The sequence below is a fragment of the Amia ocellicauda genome, chromosome 12 (assembly GCF_036373705.1).
Source record: "Amia ocellicauda isolate fAmiCal2 chromosome 12, fAmiCal2.hap1, whole genome shotgun sequence".
NCBI lineage: Eukaryota > Metazoa > Chordata > Actinopteri > Amiiformes > Amiidae > Amia > Amia ocellicauda.
Genome location: NC_089861.1, coordinates 23,525,767 through 23,545,245, shown reverse-complemented (window position 1 = coordinate 23,545,245; position 19,479 = coordinate 23,525,767). Strand labels below are relative to the sequence as shown.

Below are 19,479 nucleotides of genomic sequence, written 5' to 3'. Positions count from 1 at the left end.
TGCTCTGCGGTCCTGCGTGTATTGCACTGCAATGTATTGTATTGTATTGTATTGCATTGTATTGTATTGCATTGTAATCCTGCACCCCTGCGCTGAGCTCAGGGCGAGCCATTGGAAACGAGCATGCCTTTGTGTAGTAACTGCTGGCACGTCTTTCAATTGGATGTTTTTCTTTGTCCTTATCGACGGAGTAGCCCAACCCTTAGCTAATATCAGTAGGAAGGAGCGTGTAGTGAAATGAGAGAGGACATCGCCCTCTCGCGGGATTCACACGGACTGTCCCTCTGTCTCTCACACACGTCCCTCATTCACTCGCTGCTGCTCTGTCTTTCTGTCGGGCTTTGTCCTCGCCTCCGCGCACCTGGGCGCTTTAGGCACCGTCCTGATGCCACGCAGCCCTGCCCTGCCCTGCCCTGCCCTGCCCGTCACCCAGGGGTCACCAGGCGTGTGCAAACAGCAGACACAGATCTGCAAATATAGATGATCTAGTACAGTATGGGGTGTGTATGTCTGTGTGTGTGCATTTCGCCCACTACAGTAAAGGGATCGTTTTGTCTGCAGATAATGCTTATGCGTGATGGATGCTTTTGACGCGCTATGGAAGTAGCTGTGGCTTGTGGGTGTGTTACACTGGTTTCCAGTGTCCTGTGACAGAGAGAGAGAACAGAAGAGAAGAGAATAGAAGAGAAAAGAGTTCACCATAAAAACATTTCTGATCTGCACCTCAACTGGTACTGAGGGATGAACTCCACCATGAGATGAGTTAAAGCCCATGGTAAGACTGCCAGTGGGAACAGTGGGAACTGGTCACGGGTGTTTCGGATCCAGTGTCTCTGGGCTGAAGCTGTGGGGCGAATGGACCTGAAATTCAGATGCGTTTCCTGGGCAGCGAGAACCGGAGCAACCAAGAGAGCGATGAACCGGCACCTGAACTGAACCCAGCTAATGAAACTGTACTCTGCCATGAAAGTTTAATTCCCAGAGCGGTGTGAGAGAAGCCGGTGTCAGTGTGCAGGGACTCGGCTATGGAAGAATAGGGAGCGAGAAGACAGGTGAGGGAAAACACAAAATAACCTGGAACAAATACAAATGGCAAGGAACCTCGACTCGGTTCGCAACTTGCTGAAAGCCCGGGCGTTTTGTTTCCTGTGGCTCGGCTATGTCCTGTACGTCTCGCTGGGCGCGCTGGTGTTCATGGCTCTGGAGCGGCCGGAGGAGAGGGCGCTGCGGGCCGAGGTGCGGGCGCTGCGGCGCGGCTTCCTGCGGGGCCACCAGTGCGTGCGGGAGCGGCGGCTGGACGCGCTGCTGGAGGAGTCGCTGTCCGCCGGGAAGCGCGGCGTGTCGGTGCTGGACGCCAAGAGCCAGGAGTACAACTACGACTTCACCTCGGCGCTGTTTTTTGTCACCACGTTTCTCACGACCACAGGTGAGCGACACTATCGCAGACATGGCCACGGTCCCGGGGGCAAATTAATACAGATTATTATTATTATTATTATTATTATTATTATTATTATTATTATATGGCTATTTGATTTGATAGGGAAGGAAAATGAAAAACTTGGTTTGAAAAAGATCAGAGTCCTGGATGGTAAAACTGCGTCATCATGGATAGTAGTGACATCATCATACTAGATAACTGGCGTCAAAGCCAACATGGACTCCCAGATATACAGATCAGTGACCTCCAACCCACAGTCTAACAATTTGTAACAAAATAAAATGCTTATATAGACATATGCAGACTGGGAAATATCAGCTAGAACTTGGTTGGTATTCGAGATTATTAGGTTACATCATCATACAACTGACCTCAGCCGTTTCCAAAGAAAGAAGCCACGAACGAGTAAGAGATGTGGATGTGCCTGCCAGTTAATGCCAAGAGTGAGAGCTGTGTGTGATATTTCTATGATAGGAGCAAAGAGGTCAGGGTCTGGTGTATGTTGTCTCCTGCGCCTGCAGGCCAGGTGTGCGTGTCCTGATTTTGTTCTATTTGTGGCAAGTGGTTTCCGCCCTTTGAGCAAACAGCTCGAGCGAATTTGAATAACTGGAGAGCAAACTTCCCTCTTCCTTTGTAACAGCCTCCTCCTTTCTCTCCTTCTGTCCATCCCTGTCTCTCTGCCTCCCCATTCCCTTCTTCTCTCTCTCCTCTTTCTCTCCCTGCCCTCTCTCACCCTCTCCCTCCCTCTCTCTCTCCCATCTCTCCTTCTTTCTGCCCCACCTCTCCCTTTCTGTGCCCCCTCTCTTTCTCCCCCCCTCTCTCTTCCCTCTCTCCTTCTCTCTCTCCAGGCTATGGCAACACAGTGCCCCTGTCCGACGAGGGGAAGCTGTTCTGCATCATGTACTGCCTGGTGGGCATCCCCCTCACCCTGCTGCTCCTGGCCTGCCTCACTCAGCGCCTGCTGCCCTGGGTGACCCACCGGCCCTTGCAGTATGCCCGGGCCCACTGGGGGGTGGCCCCGGCCCGGCTGGCGCTATACCACGCCCTGGCACTGGCCACCCTCATCTCTGCCCTCTTCTTCCTGCTGCCGGCGGTGGCCTACAGCTGCCTGGAGCCCGACTGGAGCTTCCTGGAGGCGCTGTACTTCTGCTTCATCTCGCTCAGTACCGTGGGGCTGGGGGACTTCCTGCCCGGTCGCACACACGGCCAGGCGGCCAAGCAGGCCTTTGAGTTCGCCACTTCCTGTGAGCAGCGAGGGGGAATGGGGGTGGTGGTGGAGGAAGGAGGGGTATGTTGGGGTGGGGAGATGGGGAAAGAAAGTGGAAAATACATTTGTGTGAACCTATATGAGAACCTTCTCTTTCTCTCTCTCTCTCTCTCTCTCCCTCTCTCTCTCTCCCTCCCCCCGCTCGTCAGGTTACCTGGTGCTGGGGCTGTTGGCGATGCTGCTGCTACTGGAGACAGTGTGGGAACTTCCCCAGATGCAGGCTGTGATGCGCCTGCTCTCTATCCCACTGCCCTCCCAGCAGGGCCGCCTGACCGTCCTACCCCTGGACGAGCGCATCTTCACAGAGGACCCCCTGCCTCCCACCACTGCCGAGGACACCAGCCCTGCACATGAGCTCCAGTACACCCTCCCCACAGCCACCATCACCCCTGAGCAGCCCTGACCAATCACTGTCCAGTCACTGTCCAGCCCTGGTCAGTAAATGAACAGTCACTGACCCAAGATTAACTTTTTTCTTCTTTTCTCTCCAATATGTAAAACAGATACTTTCACATATTCACAAACAGGTGTCTCATAGTAGCCCAGACATTTATGAACTATAGTCCATATGGGGGTCAGCTGTGGAAGGACAGACATGGTGTATAGATAGACAGGGCACTGGGCAGATCTATCAGTTTCTGTGCTGGACTGTGTCTCTCCAGGACCAGGGCTGGAGACCCTGCTGTACTGGACTGTGTCTCTGCAGGCTACCAACAAAAGACTTTAAAAACTAAATATAGCCTCCTGCGATCATTGAGTTTCCCCTGGTTTGTGGAGTGTGTGTTTTGGTTAAGATTGTCTACAGTCCACCTGTGTCTTTGCTACCGTTGACAAGATATGTGTGACACTATTCAGACTTCAGATTTGCAAACGTCCTGATCGCTGAGCTCATTTACAACCAAAATAAAAAAAACTAAATCCAGGTTGTTCTGTGTTGTTGCTCTCTCACTGGTGAGAATGACTTCTCTCTGTGTGGCTATTTCTGCTCCACAGGTTTAAATACTTATTTTTCTTGGCTTGTCTGTTTCCTGCTCCCCCTCTCTTCCTCTCTCCTCTCTCTCTTGTTTCACATTCGAGTACACCGACATACCGCCAAATAAGTTGCTCATAGGTCAAAGGTCAAACAGATGTACATTCATGGGTAAACCTCCCGTAGCACCAGCAGAGGGACTCTCCCCTAAATGTGGATCCACAGTGGATCCCTTGAATGTGTCTGGCTGGGTTGCCTCATCAGATCCCATCATTCCTTTGGGAAAATGGACGGAATTAAACCAGGTGAAAGCACTGAGAGAATCTTGGTTTTACCTGGGCTTCCCATGCATTCCCACCCCTCTCCCCTTCCCCTCCAATCTGACCCCCCAGCTCCGACTGTGTAGCCCGACCTGGCGTAGCTTCTGGACTGTAGAGAGCCTCGACAGAGCCCTGGGGAGAGGAGGAACCCCTTCACACTGCACCTATTACTAGTGTAGACCTTTGTCCATTGTGATGACTGGTACCCTTTAAATCAGCCCCCAGTCCTCACTCCCAACACTAGCGTGACAGGTAAAGCAGAGAGGACAGAGAGATGTGGGTTTAAGCAGATTATCCCCTCCTGTAGCTACTTTGCACATCACTAGCTAATGCAGAGCTCTCCGCTACTGACGGAGACTGGCAGTGGAGCGATTGGAACAACAGAAAGAGAGAGAGAGAGAGAGAAAAAGAGTGTAGAGAATCAGTCATGCAGAAGTTGACTGCAAAGGTTTCTCCAGGAGGTCCCCATCCCACGCCGGTCCTCTCCCTTACAACCCCAGAGGAGACACAAGGTGAGGCTGGCATCCCATTCTGTGTGTTATTGTGTCTGATGCTGCGCAGGCCACAAAGCAGTGGAGGTCTCCCATGTGGAGAAAATCGTATACTTCGCATATATAAAGAAATAATAAACTTTTAAATCTAAATATAATTAAAAATATATATACTGGCCAAACCTGGCCCCTTGTGTGATTATGTTTGACACATATTTGAAATATTTAATCTTTCATTAACCAGACCGTTATATATATTTTGGTGACATTAATTTCTACAATGTATTTCTAACCTCACGTAGAAATGAATGGATACAGACTAGATTACAGATCAGAGACACCTCAGAAGGGGTGCAGCAGTTTTGGGGGCTTTTAAACATATAAGGATCTACCATGTATTTAAATGATATGTTCATACCCTACTGCCTTCCCCCTCCATAACTGCAGCAAGGGGATCACATGGGATTTGAAAACCCATCGCTTTCTTGTTTTTGTGGCGCTCTGGAATCAGAACTGGTCCACTCCGATCTTACAACTGTACCCTACTTCACTGTGTCTCACCAGGACCAGAGCTGGAGACTCCCTGCCTCAGAGCATCTCCCATCCCAGTACCTGACAGATCTGCTCAGTGCCATATCTGCTCCCCAAATATAATCCCTCTCTGCTCTACCACAGGTGATTCCCAGACAAAGAGCTGGGCCCAGGCTAGGTCTGTACCAGTGCTGGTGCCAGCTGCGATAGCAGAGAAGGAGGAGGAGGAGGAAGAAGGGACCAGGACCAAGGGGTGTGTGCGGTGCCCAAGGTGCCCTTGGCGTGGGCTGCGGAGGCTGGTCTGGGGCATACTGCTGGGGGGCGGCGTGGCACTGGCCTGGGCGGGGGGCACACACTGCGCCAGGCGGACACTGCAGACCCTCCCTGCCCCCTTCTTCATCACCTGGTTCGCCAGCACCTGGAACCTCCTGTTCTTCGCTTTGTACTACCTGGGACACTTACTGGGGGCGGACAAGAGGCAGTGGCCAGTCACTCGGTTCCGGTAGGAGGGCTGGGGAGAGAGTGGTTGGGCTGTTGTGGGGACAGTGTTGGGGAAATAGAGGGGTGGGGCTGGGGGAGGGGACAAAGACAAGACCTGGGGCAAATCAGTTGTCTTGACGTTTAATTGATTAATTGAATCATCTACATATCTGTGGAGCAGAATAATTTAACAAAATTAGTCATATATGGAAAGTTTTTTGGGTTTTGGGTGGGGGGGTATCAAGCATACAGCAGTTACTCTAGAGCTCTCTCGCTAGGTGAATCGATTGGGGTGATTTTTACTGACACGGGTGCCTCTCACATGCCAACTTTAAATACCTAATCTATAGACCTGCACTCTATGACTTAAGCCATTTACCCAAAGCTGATCGGGCCGTCTCATCTGCTGCAGTCGGCTTGCACTCAGTAATTAAGCCCTCCCTTTTACCTTCCCTCCGCCCTCTCCTCCCTCAGACAGTGCAGTGAGCTCCTGGGTGAGGGGGGTGTTGCATCAGGGGGTTGGGCCGGGTGGCGGGGCCTGCTGTGGCGGGTGGCGCTGTTCTCGGCGCTGTGGAGCATCGCCACCTTCCTGTACCTGCTGTCACTGCGACGCATCTCCCCCGGCGATGCCAGCACGGTGCTCTGCTGCAGCCCTGCCTTCCTCTTCCTGCTGTCCTGGATTGGCCTGAAGGAGCGGTTCATGGGAGTCAGAGTGAGTGGGGACTATAGTATAATATAGGGGCCCAGACTGGAGCCAGCGCTGTGTGGATTGTAGAGCCCAGATCAATGACAACACCATCTCTCCCTTTCTCTCCTCCAAGATTGTCGCTGTCATCCTATCAATCACTGGTATTGTCATGATGGCCTATGCTGATGGTTTCCATAGCGACTCCATCACAGGGGTGGCGCTGGCTGTGGGGTCCGCCTCCACCTCTGCCTTCTACAATGTAAGCCCCCATGTATGTGTGTGTCTCTGATTCCCTGTGTGTGTGTATGTGTCTCTGACTCCCTGTGTGTGTTACAGGTGCTGGTCAAGCTGCTGGTGGGCTGCCCCGGCCCGGGGGGCGTGGCGGTGCTGCAGTCCTGTGCCGGGCTCTGCAGTGCGGCGCTGCAGGGCTGGTTGTGTGCGCTGCTCTACCTGAGTGGAGTCGAGTACTGGAGTCCCACGCTGCCCCTGCCCTGGACACAGCTGTGTGAGCTGGCCTGCCTGCTGCTCAGTAAGACGGTCCCTGTCCCACTGACTCCCTTTGCTGATATTGTCAGCAGATTGATTGTAGCGAGAGAAGCTTGCTGATTGGCTGACTTCGTAGATATGTTTTCTGATGGCCCATATAAAACAAACATATTTTTAATATGTGGTAAAAATGTGTGATTTTCATTTATTATGTATTTATGACACATATTTTAAATATATTTGTCTTCAATGCACAAATGTATTTTCTATGTAGAATTCATCTCACCCTCTATTTTCCAGCTCCAAAAGAAATAGATGGATTACTGAATAATATATTAAACTACTGTGTTTCTACCATATCTTTGTTCCATATGGGTAGGGCCAATAATCTCCCTGATTTTACAGTGGGAGAACTGCACTGATTGGCTGAATTTTTCCCCTCCCACTTCCCCCTTCCCCTGCTTTGATCTCAGGTTTCAACATCCTGGTTCATTTTGGGGATACCTTCACGCACCCCGCCTTCATCTCCTTTGGGATCTTGCTAAGCGTTCCAACCAACACAGGTAACACTAACCCACCCTGAGGTTACATAAGGCCAATTAAGGCCAATTAAGAGTCAATTAAGGCCAGGGGCTGCAGAATGGTTTCTTTTTAATAGTGAATCCTGGTTCAATCCATGGTTCCAGTTACTTACCCAATCGATAAATTGGACTCTGGCAGTGTCGTAAGAGGTTGTAGTTTGGTTCTATTTTGTTTTGGACAAACTCTCCCCTCTCTCTTCTCCTTCTCACCCCCCATTACTCTTTTTTCCCCTCGATTGCTCTCTGCCTCTTTCTCATTCTCTTTCTATCCCCCTTTTGCTCTCTGCCCTTCTTCTCCCTCCCCGTTCGCTCATCCCCTCACTAACCGTCCTCTCTCTGTGCCCCTTTCTCTCCCTCTCCAACCCCCTCACCCCACCACTCACTCCCCTTTCTCTTTCTTTCCACCCTCTCTGGCTGTCTGCCTTCCCTGTCTCTCCCAGTGATGAGTATGTACCTGGACCCAGCCCTGCAGTTCAGTCAGGTGCGCCTGGCCGCCACGGGTATCATCGCCAGTGGCTTTTTGTTGCTGCTGCTGCCCGAGCGCTGGGATGAGAGCGTCCTCAGCTGGCTGGGGGGTCTCAGGGTGGGGCGACATTGTGAGGAGCATCTTGAGGAGGCAGGGGAGGGAGCGGTGACCAGCCGAGCCAAGCCCAAACTGTCAGGGCTGCAATGAGCCTGAGACACACACACACACACACACACACACACACAGGCACAGAGGGCTGGGCTACTGAAACACAATCATACACACACACGCACACACACCTACCATTCTCTGTGTACAGAGGTACCTCCTGTGTCCAATGTTGTTGTTTCAGTGACCAACTGAAATGGGTGGAACTGGATTACAACACAGACACACAGATAAGTCCTGACTCTTTTTGTGCAGATGGACTTGCTGTACTGCTCTGAGTCAGTCCCAGGCTTGGGGGGAAACACCTGTACTTCAGCAAACAGTTTCCTCTGAATTCCTTTCCTGCCGTGTGTGTGTCTTTAACGCTGCTTTGTCTGACATGGTACAGTAAAGACATTTTAACCGTGCAGCCCAAAGCACATTCAAATAGCAACCTGCATGGCAGTGGCACAGCTAGGATGGCAACTCGGGCCCTACGGAAATAAGGCAAGTCCACCTGGACAAAAAGGTCGGGTCTTGTGCTTGTGACATCACTGTTGTATTTCAGCATCACCCATTTACAACTGTCACACTACAGACAGACAGATAAAGACAGACAGTTCTTGAAGATCATTGTATTCATGTAAGAAATATCATAATTGCTTCCTGTGATTGACCTAAAGCTTGACCCCTTTGAAACTCAATTAATAAAATCATATAATTGCTTATAACCTAGTCTCCTCTTTTGTTTCCATTTCGTTTGTCTCTGCTGATCATTTTCACTTTTCACTAGTGCCAGAGGGGAGATGCTTTTAACATGTTGACTGGAACTTATGAAAATGGTAAGAGTGCGGCAAAACATATGTGCATATATACATATCTCTAAGGACTTAAACTTCCTATCACTACAGTTACACAAGTTACATAATATTGTTTCACCTTCTTCTTAATAATAATCATCATCTTCATCGTCTGAAAACACACACACGTTGTAGGTACTACAGTCAGCCACGCTCAAGTCCCTCTCGGAGTCTCATTCAAGATGCACGGCTCCTTGCTCCGCAATGACGTCACTTCCTTTACAACTCCGCTCTTGCGCGGCTTGGCCGCTCGGCGCAGGGCTGCCACGCAGTGGAGCCTCTTCCGGTAGCGGCGTGACTGGATCATAATAGCCGGGTCGCTGCAACATGGCTCTGAACGCAGGTAAGAGAGTTTCATTTAACGCGACCGCCATCCCTGTGTCGCTTCTCTCCTCGGTGTCCTTCGACTCTTAACAGCGGGTCGAGCCGCAGGCGGCTGGTTCGTTACAGCAAAGTCGGCAGTGTTTCTTTTTTTAATTAGTGGCCCAATTAGCCTGTTTGCAACTTTAGCTTTCCTCGTGTGGTGTTAAGTTGCGTGCGCTGTTCAGTAATGTATTGTTTTTAGCACCACTTTCAGTTATATTTCTCGTTTTGTTAATTATATATATATAATCAACAGAGGGGCGTATTCTCAACCAGTCCCATCAGTAGTGTTTAACGTCCTCTCCGAGAATGATCTGTTATCCTCTACAATCAAACATGAATGCGGTAGCTAACGACTTGACAATCACCTCTAGCTTCTGGTTAATATATTTTGGGAGACATTTGACATTTGCATGGGGTCACAGCACAACCCCCTTACCCCGTTCCCATCCTACACGCACACGCACACACAGACACACACGCACACGCACACACACACGCACACGCACACGCACACACACACACACACACACACACACACGCTCTCTGACTCTCTCTCCCTCTGTGGAACGCTACCACACCAGCTTCCAAATTGGAACGCAAAAAATCCACCAAAGATCGTGTGGTGAAGCTGCAGCGATTTCAGATTCCGACACATGCAAATGACATACATAAAACCTGATCTGGACTGTTTTCTCGTTTCACACACACGCTAGGGTGGCGATGAGATCGTGATTGATAACTGATCTACCGTTAGGATGAGAGTTGAGTCACACGCCAGTACAGTACAATTGACTGTGACAGGGGAGAGAATGCAGAAAGTGGGATGTTGATCCCTGGAATGAGTAATGACGAGATTTTGACTAAAACCAAAACGAACAACAACTAGTTTTCATGTTGTTAATCTGGTGCTCTGTACTGCAGTGTCAGTGTGCATGTGTCTGTGTCCAGCTGCGAGAAAAACAAGCTATGATTCCTATTAAGAGTTCCTTGAGTATAAATCTTTTACACAAAGGATAGTGTGTTTTTAAAAATGTATTATTCATCAATATTCTTCATTTGTTCTCCAGAGGATGGAAAAAAATCAATACGTTTCTCATTACTGCTAGCAGCGCCAGCTCTCATGGGACACACAGTCCTCTGTGCCAAATGCGTTCGATGTGTGAAAAGTAGGAAAATATCATTAAATACCAACAGTACCAACTTCGTTTCAGAAGTGCAGTGACATTGATTGTGAGTATAACGATTGGGATGGGAGTGCCGTCGAGGTCTTGATTGGGGGGGGGGGTGACTGCTGCAGGGAATGGGGGGATCCATGTCACCCTACACTTTGTAAATAATGTCTATGAATGATTGCGTTTTTCATTAAGTGTGGGGGACAAGTTGACATATTTCGCCTACGATCGAGGGTCACAAATTGTCATGTCAATATTGGGGGGGTACAAGTCCTCCCCCGCTCAATTTGCGTTTCCAGTGGAAATCATGTCGTTCAAAAATTGACTCTTTTGAACCACTATTCATCACTTCCAATTTTGTGATTTTATTTTAAAATTTCTTTGCAACCCCACCCTCATGTCAGTCTTGCCTGTGTGAAGCATTGTGGGGGTCAGAGAAAGAAATTGCCAGTGTTTCAGTGTGGTGTGGCCAAGTAGTAGTGCAACTGGCTGCTGGTCTGTAGGGAGTGACTATAGTGTTCAGTGCCTCTCTGTCCCGTTTCCCTCCCAGAGGACGAAGACTACGAGTGGGAGCCCCCCTCGGAGGCAGAGATGAAGGTGATCCAGGCCAAGAGGGAGAGGCAGGACAAGATCAGCAAACTGATGGGAGACTACCTGCTGAAGGGTTACAAGATGTTGGGAGAGTGTTGTGAGCAGTGTGGGGTGAGTCTGAGAGAGAGAGAGAGAGAGGGAGAGGGAAAAAGTGATGTGATTTGGAGTTTTTTTTTTTTCTCTGTCTGTGCAGGGCTTTGTGACAGTATCTCTCTCCCTCTCAGACAATTCTCCTGCAGAACAAGCAGAAAAAGAATTACTGCGTGGCGTGTCAGGAGCTGGACTCGGACATCGACAAAGACAACCCAGGTGAGACCGCCCCACTGCTGGATTGATTCATAATACATATAGACATGTATTGTACACAGGGATTGAATTTCCCGGCGGCACTGACGGCGATGCCATTCGGTGCCCCCTTGTGTGCCTGTAATGCCCCCCTCCAAAATGTATTTCTTGCTGCCAAAGCGGCTGTTGTGCCCTTGGACTGAATGTAAAAAATATAATTCCCCCAGTTGGCTGCCAATGAAATCCTCGCTGCTCTGTCCAGGCTCTGAAGCACTAGTCACTGCAGGCGCTCGGATATCTCCATTCTGATTGGCCAGTTCATATTGGTAAAGCAGCAGCTCTGAGTCAGACACATCGGGGAACGGCACGCGGCTATTAATTTATAATTATATAAATTATAGCACTGGAAACACTTGTTTTGTGTGCCAATAAAGTACTTAATTGTTTGAGAGAGAGATTTCAGATTACAGATTTTTTTCCTATGATAAATTATCGGTTGACAATATGCATTTTAGCTGGCGCTTTTTTTTTTTTTTCCCATGTTATAGATATACAGTGAGGGGAAAAAAGTATTTGATCCCCTGCTGATTTTGTACGTTTGCCCACTGACAAATAAATGATCAGTCTATAATTTTAATGGTAGGTGTATTTTAACAGTGAGAGACAGAATAACAACAAAAAAATCCAGAAAAACGCATTTCAAAAAAGTTATGAATTGATTTGCATGTTAATGAGGGAAATAAGTATTTGATCCCCTATCAATCAGCAAGATTTCTGGCTCCCAGGTGTCTTTTATACAGGTAACGTGCTGAGATTAGGAGCACTCTCTTAAAGGGGGTGCGCCTAATATCAGCTCGTTACCTGTATAAAAGACACCTGTCCACAGAAGCAATCAATCAATCAGATTCCAAACTCTCCACCATGGCCAAGACCAAAGAGCTGTCCAAGGATGTCAGGGACAAGATTGTAGACCTACACAAGACTGGAATGGGCTACAAGACCATCGCCAAGCATTATTCGCAAATGGAAGAAACACAAAATAACTGTCAGTCTCCCTCAGTCTGGGGCTCCATGCAAGATCTCACCTCGTGGAGTTTCAATGATCATGAGAACGGTGAGCAATCAGCCCAGAACTACACGGGAGGATCTTGTTAATGATCTCAAGGCAGCTGGGACCATAGTCACCAAGAAAACAATTGGTAACACACTACGCCGTGAAGGACTGAAATCCTGCAGCGCCTGCAAGGTCCCCCTGCTCAAGAAAGCACATGTACAGGCCCGTCTGAAGTTTGCCAATGAACATCTGAATGATTCAGAGGAGAACTGGGTGAAAGTGTTGTGGTCAGATGAGACCAAAATCGAGCTCTTTGGCATCAACTCAACTCGCCGTGTTTGGAGGAGGAGGAATGACCCCAAGAACACCATCCCCACCGTCAAACATGGAGGGGGAAACATTATGCTTTGGGGGTGTTTTTCTGCTAAGGGGACAGGACAACTGCACCGCATCAAAGGGACGATGGATGGGGCCATGTACTGTCAAATCTTGGGTGAGAACCTCGTTCCCTCAGCCAGGGCATTGAAAATGGGTTGTGGATGGGTATTCCAGCATGACAATGACCCAAAACACACAGCCAAGGCAACAAAGGAGTGGCTCAAGAAGAAGCACATTAAGGTCCTGGAGTGGCCTAGCCAGTCTCCAGACCATAATCCCATAGACAATCTGTGGAGGGAGCTGAAGGTTCGAGTTGCCAAACATCAGCCTCGAAACCTTTATGACTTGGAGAGGATCTGCAAAGGGGAGTGGGACAAAATCCCTCCTGAGATGTGTGCAAACCTGGTGGCCAACTACAAGAAACGTCTGACCTCTGTGATTGCCAACAAGGGTTTTGCCACCAAGTACTAAGTCGAAGGGGTCAAATACTTATTTCCCTCATTAACATGCAAATCAATTTATAACTTTTTTGAAATGCGTTTTTCTGGATTTGTTTGTTGTTATTCTGTCTCTCACTGTTAAAATACACCTACCATTAAAATGATAGACTGATCATTTCTTTGTCAGTGGGCAAATGTACAAAATCAGCAGGGGATCAATTACTTTTTTCCCCCACTGTATGTAAGATGTAAATGAAATAATTTTCATCTATCTCCTTCTTTAGATATTGATCTTGCAGTAGGAAACGCAATCCACGCATCTATTGCAACCAGGAAGTGCCGTGACTCATGCAGTCTTTTAGTTTTAGTTCTATTTTTTGATGATGTACATCTGTGAGGAGGATATTTAGTTTTATTTCTCTGTTATTGCTCCGCCCCAATCCAGTTTATCTTATAGGTCACCCTAAATCACCAATTTCTAAATACTAGGAACACATGTGAGTTATTAATCAATTAAGCAAATCAACCATGGGAGCTCTTGCTCAGAGAGGCTGCAGGTATTCTGATAATTTCTTAAATGGTTTCTAAATTACTGAATTTACCAAACAAAAGCTTCACTGATCAGACTGAAATACTTCCAGGTGTTTATCAATTGGCAATAGAAGGGTGACCTCTAAAACCTGCTGGATAGGGGCTCTCCAGGACCAGGGTTGGAGACCCCTGGCATACGGTATTACTGGATTTAGCTTAATGGCCTTAGTGCCCTGGCAAATTGGGCATCCCCTTAAGGTCAAGTAGCCTTGCCTCTAAAATCATGAAATTCTAAGACTGATTGTACATACCAGTTGAAATTAAATTCAAAATACCAAATATGTAGGGGTTGGATTATACTGTTTTTAGACACAAACAGGTCAGGTCTTTGAAGAGGGGTATGACACACCTGGATGTTATTTTAAATGGATGTTGACCTGTCCCTGCCGAATGCTTGTTCAAATGCAGTCTCCCCCTCTCTCTCCTTGTTACTTTTATTGAGTCTTTTGTCCCCGTCCCCCCCATTCATTATTAATAAAGGATAATTCAGTCTCTTTTTTTTTTTTCTCTCTGTCCCCCAGCACTCAACGCACAGGCAGCCCTCTCCCAGGTCCGAGAGAGACAGCTGGCCTCTCAGCCCACGCCCCCAGCCACCGGGACTCCGCCTGCCGACTCCACCCTCTCAGTCACTGGCCAGCCACGGCCAGAGCACTGTGAGGGCGCCGCCTCTGGACTAAGAGCCCCTCCACCTGTGCAGCCCACCCTGACCCCGCCCCCTGTCACCCCCGCCCCTCCCCCAACTGCTCCCGCCCCAATCCCAGTCACGCCCACCCCGCCCCGTCCAGGCCACACCCACTCCACTCTCGCCTGCGCAGAGGACGCGCTGCTACAGAAGCTGCTATGGGCGACGCAGGAGTTGCAGCACTCCCCTTCCATCGAGGCCAGCATCCAGCTGTGCAGCCTCATCCGCAGCTGCGCAGACTCCCTGCACAGCCTCAAGCAGCTGCAGGCCTGATCTGTGACTCTCGGACAGTGCTGTAACGCTCTATAGCGCTGACACGGTGTGCCGATGGTAGAATCCCCCCCAAGACCGCCCAGCCCTGGAAAACCATAATCCAATTCCCAGTTAAAGAGAAAAAAAGTTATTTTAACAAGAGTGAGTCTGTCTGTATTTCTTTTTTTCCTGAGAGGGGAGAGTTTGATTCCCTTACTGATTAAATGTTAGATCTTGTTTGGGTTAATTCTGATAAATGAACAGTGCTCCTGTTGTACTTTTCATATGTATGACTCTGCACCCTGACCAGGCACAAGCAGTGCAGTGTAAACGTTTGATCTTAAACTGGGCTCCACATCCTTTTTAGGAATCTACCCTCGTGGTGCCCGCTGTTAGTAATGGTAGCTGGTCCGTGTCAACATGAGCAGGGGGTGTCTATTTACTTGTGCTAGAGAACCACGTTAGCAGTAAAGGCAGAACCAAGGGGTTATAAGTCTTGGGATTTATGGATAAGAGAAGGGTCATGGGCCCTAAAAAAAAAAAAAAAAAAAAAAAAACAGGGTAGGGGGTCAGTGCTGCTGTGACTTCATTTATATGTTCTTGTAGTGAACATAAGGTGGGGATTCCCAAACTGGTCCAGAGGAGAAACCCTGTCCTGCTGGTTTTTATTTCAACTGAGCTCTTAATTACATAATTGAGCCTTCAATTGCAGTGTTAGTTCAATTAAGGATTCAATTAATCAATTAAGATCTCGGTTGGATCAAAAACCAGCAGGGCAGGGGGTCCTCCAGGGAATTTGGGAATCGCTGACATAAGGTTTGCAATCGCAGAAGGCATTTGGTTTATCTCTGCTTGTATGTATTTATTTGTTGTGTCATCGATTCCCAAATCCCACCTAGTCCGATTCCAGTAAGGAACGCATGGAAGACGGCTCGGTTTTTCTGCCCCCCAAACCCCCACCAACCAGCCCGCACTCTCTGCGTAAAGACGCGTGGTCCCGTTTAAAGGCCTCCACGCACATGCTTTGCCAGTGTATCCCGTGTCATTCCCTGGGGCTTCAGTGTTGCATTGAGAAGTGCGCTCATCGCTTGACAGGGCTGTCAGGGTGTCCGTTATCAATGATCTGGAAGAGACTACATAATGAAGCAGAACAGAGTCAAATAGTGCGACTTGGGCTGATTGGATGTTTTGCTGTGACTCAAGCTGCCTGTAGTAAGAGCGGTCTCCAGACCAGTGCATCCCGTCCGGACCTTCACAGTGGTACTTCCCTACCCACCCAGCACAGCCGCTTCTCCCGGACACTCGCCTCCGAAACTGGACCGATTTCCCAACACAAGACCCGTCTCCAGTGGCAGCCCAGTGCAGGCGGGTCAGTGCCATCGCTCGCACTTGACACCAAACCGTCGGGGAGGGTTATTATAGACAGGTGGTGGGGGTGGGCTGCTCCGGCTCGCTTTCGCCGGGGAGCGGGTGGGGGAACACCGAGAGGAGCCCTTACCGAGAGGGAGCGGCGAGGCCGGGGCGCCGGGGCGGGGAGCGGAGAGGGGCGAGGCCGCTGCCGCAGACAAAGGGATCGGGGAACAGAGCTCGCTGACACCCGGCGCGGCTGAACAAGACACGGGGAGGCTTCTAGGTAGGAAAGCGCACCTTGACAGTGCATTGTCTTCATACAAATAGTGTGTATATATCAATATATTTCTTTATTGTACACCTCCGACAAAAGGGGTTTTAAGCCAGATGCGCCGGGTACAGCTGGTGCCAGGCTGCGGGAAGACCGCGCTTGGGTGAGGGCGAGCTGGGGAGAAACCCTTATTTATAGACAAACTCGCAGGATACTTCTGTTGAGAAACGTGGCAACAAATGAACACATGAGCTGCGGCGACTAAGCATCAGCTGGCAAAGCAGCTTGCAAAAGTGGCAGAAATCGGCTAATTGCCTAAAATAGTCATGCTATGGGGGGGGTTGCGATATATAATTGGCGTGTTTAATTAAGGCGCTCGCCTTTGATTGTAAGTCTATTATCTCGTCTGCAATCTGGTGTCCAGATCTCAAACAGTCGTTTTTCCCCCCTTTGTAGTGCGTTATTTTTTTAATTCCCTGGCTGAGCCAAACCATTCGCTGATTATGCAGCCGACGCCAGCCAGCTAACGGGCCGAGAACCCAGCCGTCCTCCAGCGCTGGGGCATCTGACTGAGCAGGACTAGAGGTCCGACCAGAGGGGCTGTGGGGCGGGTGTCTGTCATCCAGATACGGGTTTTTCTCTTCAAAGTTTAGGAAAGTGCAGCTTGTGGATGTTTTCAGTCTGAAAGAAAATGAACAAAATCAAACAACAAACAATGTAGCAATTTAGATTGGTAGTGATTGTGGTCTTTGGTTAGCAGAACTTTTTATTGTGTTTAATCCTAAAACCAACTGTCTCGCTGTTTTGCTGAAAGCTATAAGCTACCTTTGATAGTTGTTGTTATTAGCAGTATGAACGGCTTCCAGTCCAGCCCTCCGGAGTGGCCCGGCGGCAGTGTGGGCTCCATCGAGGGCCTCCCCCCGCTGCCCAAAGGGCTCAGCGGCATCCTGAACTCCAGCGGCGGGTCCTGGCGCGACATGGACCGGGTCTACAGCAAGAAGACCCGCATCCAGCACGACCTGAGCAAGTCCCGCCTCAGCGCCGACCGACTGAGCCTCAGCAAGCCGGCCAACCTGGACGCTGCCCTCGCCCTGCTCCGCAAGGAGATGGTATGAAGCAGTTGCAAGAAACAATGGGGCTACAGGAGAAACTAAGGCAACAGAGTACATACAGCCACCCGTTAAATATATAATTAAAAACAACAACAACAAAAACGGCTGTAACCCTCCCGTTAAAAACATCCTCTCGGCCTCAGTTTCTCCAAACCTGTAACTCTTTCTGATTTTGGCAGCAGTGACTGTAAACGACTCCAGACCAAACGCATCAGTCGGTAATTACTCTGGAGAGATGTCAATGTGATTAGTGTGAGCTCGTTTTTAAACTTTCTACTTTGGAGAAGAGAGCTGCGATCAGATTAATCCCATACAAAAAGCAGTCTTACAGGTATCCTTTAAGGCAGGGGTGTCAGACTCCAGTCCTGGGGGGGCCGGGGTGGGGTCTTCAGGTTTGTGTTGCAGCCCAGCTCTTGGCCCCTTAATCCAGCTAACGATATGATTAACTGAATGACTCACAACACTCTTCTCCAGAGTCTAAAGCGTTCAGTGGGATTCGATATTTTGAATATTGCACATATTTTAAGTGATTGGCGGTAGAACTAGAATGCGAAAGTCTTGGATAAAGCCAACCCTGCAAAATAATCCAGTGTCCCTCTGTCCCTCAGGTGGGCCTGCGGCAGTTGGACATGTCCCTGCTGTGCCAGCTGTGGTCCCTGTACGAGTCCATCCAGGAGTACAAGGGCGTCTTCCAGGACCTGTCCTCCTCGCTGCTGTCTGAGAGCTCCTTCACCACCGAGAACGGCTTCTCCGAGGAAGAGGATGAGGAGGAGGAGGAGGAAGAGGAGGTAGAGCTGCCCACCCCTTCCACCGCCCGCCCCCTGGCGCTCCCCCTGCCTGCCCAAAACTCCCGGGATCAGTGGATCAAAGACTCCTTCCACATCCCCCTGTAGCCCAGCCCCTCTCAGTGCAAGAGCAGGAGACCGGCCCCCGCTGCCTGGGGGCATGATGTCTGTATCGGATTCAGGCCTTCAGATCTCAAAAATCAGTTGCTCTTTATACACTTTTTATTTTTATATAAACATATGCATTTTTTTACTTTGGTAAATCTGTACCAAATGAACATTATTTGGTCATAATCATTTTTTAATCTTTGACACATTTTTTTAGAAAAAAACGCCAACAAAATATAATTATTTGGACATCTCTCTGGTTATCCATCTACTTTCCTGTAAACAATTACTTCCAGTGAAATGCAATATAATCAGTTTCTCAAGCCAGAGCTTATTTCATGAATGCAGCACCCCAGCAGCCGTAGATCAGTGTTTCCTTTGCCAGATCCAACCGTGGTTTGGCCAGGATGAGATAGCTGACTTTATTATTATTATTGTTATTGTTGTGGTGGTAGTTTTTCTAATGGACTCACAGTGTTAGTAAATCTGCAGTGGCACCAGAGCTCTCCACCACTTGCCTCTGTGAGTGTATTTTGCTAAAAGTGGTTGCTAAAATGACTAATGGTTATAATAATATTTATTGTTATTATTATTTATATGACTGTTTCTTGTGACCTTTGATTTGTACACTGCGGGGCCCTCGGCTGCTCTCCACTCTGCCCACCCTACCGCACGAACCGCTAAACACTGTGTAGCCCGCGGGCACCTGCTCCGGCACAGGGGGGCGTTGTTGTCCCCTTTGGGAATCCTGCTCACAGTTGCCTATAATGTAGTCCAGACTGGAGCCAGCGCTGTGTGGACTATAGTATAGTATAGGGGCCCCTGGACTATATATACTGTCTAGTCACGGTTCGCCCTTCGCACATTAAAGCACCTCTACACAGCACAGTCATTTACTAGCACAGTGAGACTTGACCCGTTCCTTTTTTTAACATACTGTATGTATAGACACTTGAGCTTGAATTGTCGTTTTTATTATTATTATTGTTTTTTTCACCTTTTTTATGCTGCTGCACTTTTGAGATGTACTGTATGTACAGATTCATGCCCACATGGCCTGAAGTCTGAATAAAAGGATTGTGTTTCTACTGTCCCCTAGCGTCTGTCTTCCTCCCGGCCGCTGAGCTCAGTGACCTGTCCAGCTCACTCGGACCTGTGTAGCCAGTTGGGTTGCTAGTACAGTATGGAGCTTGTTGGTGGGAGGGACCGATCTCCTTTCTGGAAGAAGGATCGCAGGGAATGTGCATCATCCGTGGTGGCTGGGGTAGCTTGTTCCAAACACCTGCCACCATTTGTGTAAAGTAGGGAACTATC

General features: G+C 49.0%; 4 protein-coding genes across 6 annotated transcripts; all 4 read left to right on the top strand.

Moving 5' to 3' along the window:
• The first annotated feature begins 300 nt into the window (after positions 1-300).
• kcnk7 (potassium channel, subfamily K, member 7) lies at positions 301-3,625 on the top strand. The gene is made up of 3 exons (XM_066718795.1): positions 301-1,426; positions 2,290-2,685; positions 2,858-3,625. The coding sequence occupies exons 1-3, from the start codon at positions 1,090-1,092 to the stop codon at positions 3,109-3,111; spliced, it is 987 nt and encodes a 328-aa protein (XP_066574892.1). The 5' UTR covers positions 301-1,089; the 3' UTR covers positions 3,112-3,625.
• An 800-nt stretch (positions 3,626-4,425) lies between these two features.
• On the top strand, positions 4,426-7,928 carry LOC136764021 (solute carrier family 35 member F3). Its single transcript, XM_066717852.1, has 7 exons — positions 4,426-4,510; positions 5,165-5,522; positions 5,975-6,212; positions 6,322-6,447; positions 6,525-6,717; positions 7,148-7,237; positions 7,696-7,928. The coding sequence occupies exons 1-7, from the start codon at positions 4,426-4,428 to the stop codon at positions 7,926-7,928; spliced, it is 1,323 nt and encodes a 440-aa protein (XP_066573949.1).
• A 1,019-nt stretch (positions 7,929-8,947) lies between these two features.
• Positions 8,948-14,776, top strand: znrd2 (zinc ribbon domain containing 2). Of its 2 annotated transcripts, none has more exons than XM_066718791.1 (4): positions 8,948-9,071; positions 10,817-10,968; positions 11,082-11,166; positions 14,127-14,776. In XM_066718791.1, exons 1-4 carry the CDS (start codon positions 9,056-9,058, stop codon positions 14,558-14,560), a joined length of 687 nt encoding a protein of 228 aa, XP_066574888.1. In that variant the 5' UTR covers positions 8,948-9,055; the 3' UTR covers positions 14,561-14,776. The 2 variants fall into 2 exon arrangements, with proteins under 2 accessions (XP_066574888.1, XP_066574889.1); XM_066718792.1 differs by lacking the exon at positions 8,948-9,071 and adding an exon at positions 10,149-10,324.
• A 1,239-nt stretch (positions 14,777-16,015) lies between these two features.
• Positions 16,016-19,258, top strand: fam89b (family with sequence similarity 89 member B). 2 transcript variants are annotated; one of them, XM_066718794.1, is made up of 3 exons: positions 16,016-16,172; positions 17,011-17,269; positions 17,881-19,258. In XM_066718794.1, exons 2-3 carry the CDS (start codon positions 17,012-17,014, stop codon positions 18,163-18,165), a joined length of 543 nt encoding a protein of 180 aa, XP_066574891.1. In that variant the 5' UTR covers positions 16,016-16,172; position 17,011; the 3' UTR covers positions 18,166-19,258. The 2 variants fall into 2 exon arrangements, with proteins under 2 accessions (XP_066574891.1, XP_066574890.1); XM_066718793.1 differs by having other exon boundaries at positions 16,019-16,172; positions 17,008-17,269.
• The last annotated feature ends 221 nt before the right edge of the window (positions 19,259-19,479 follow it).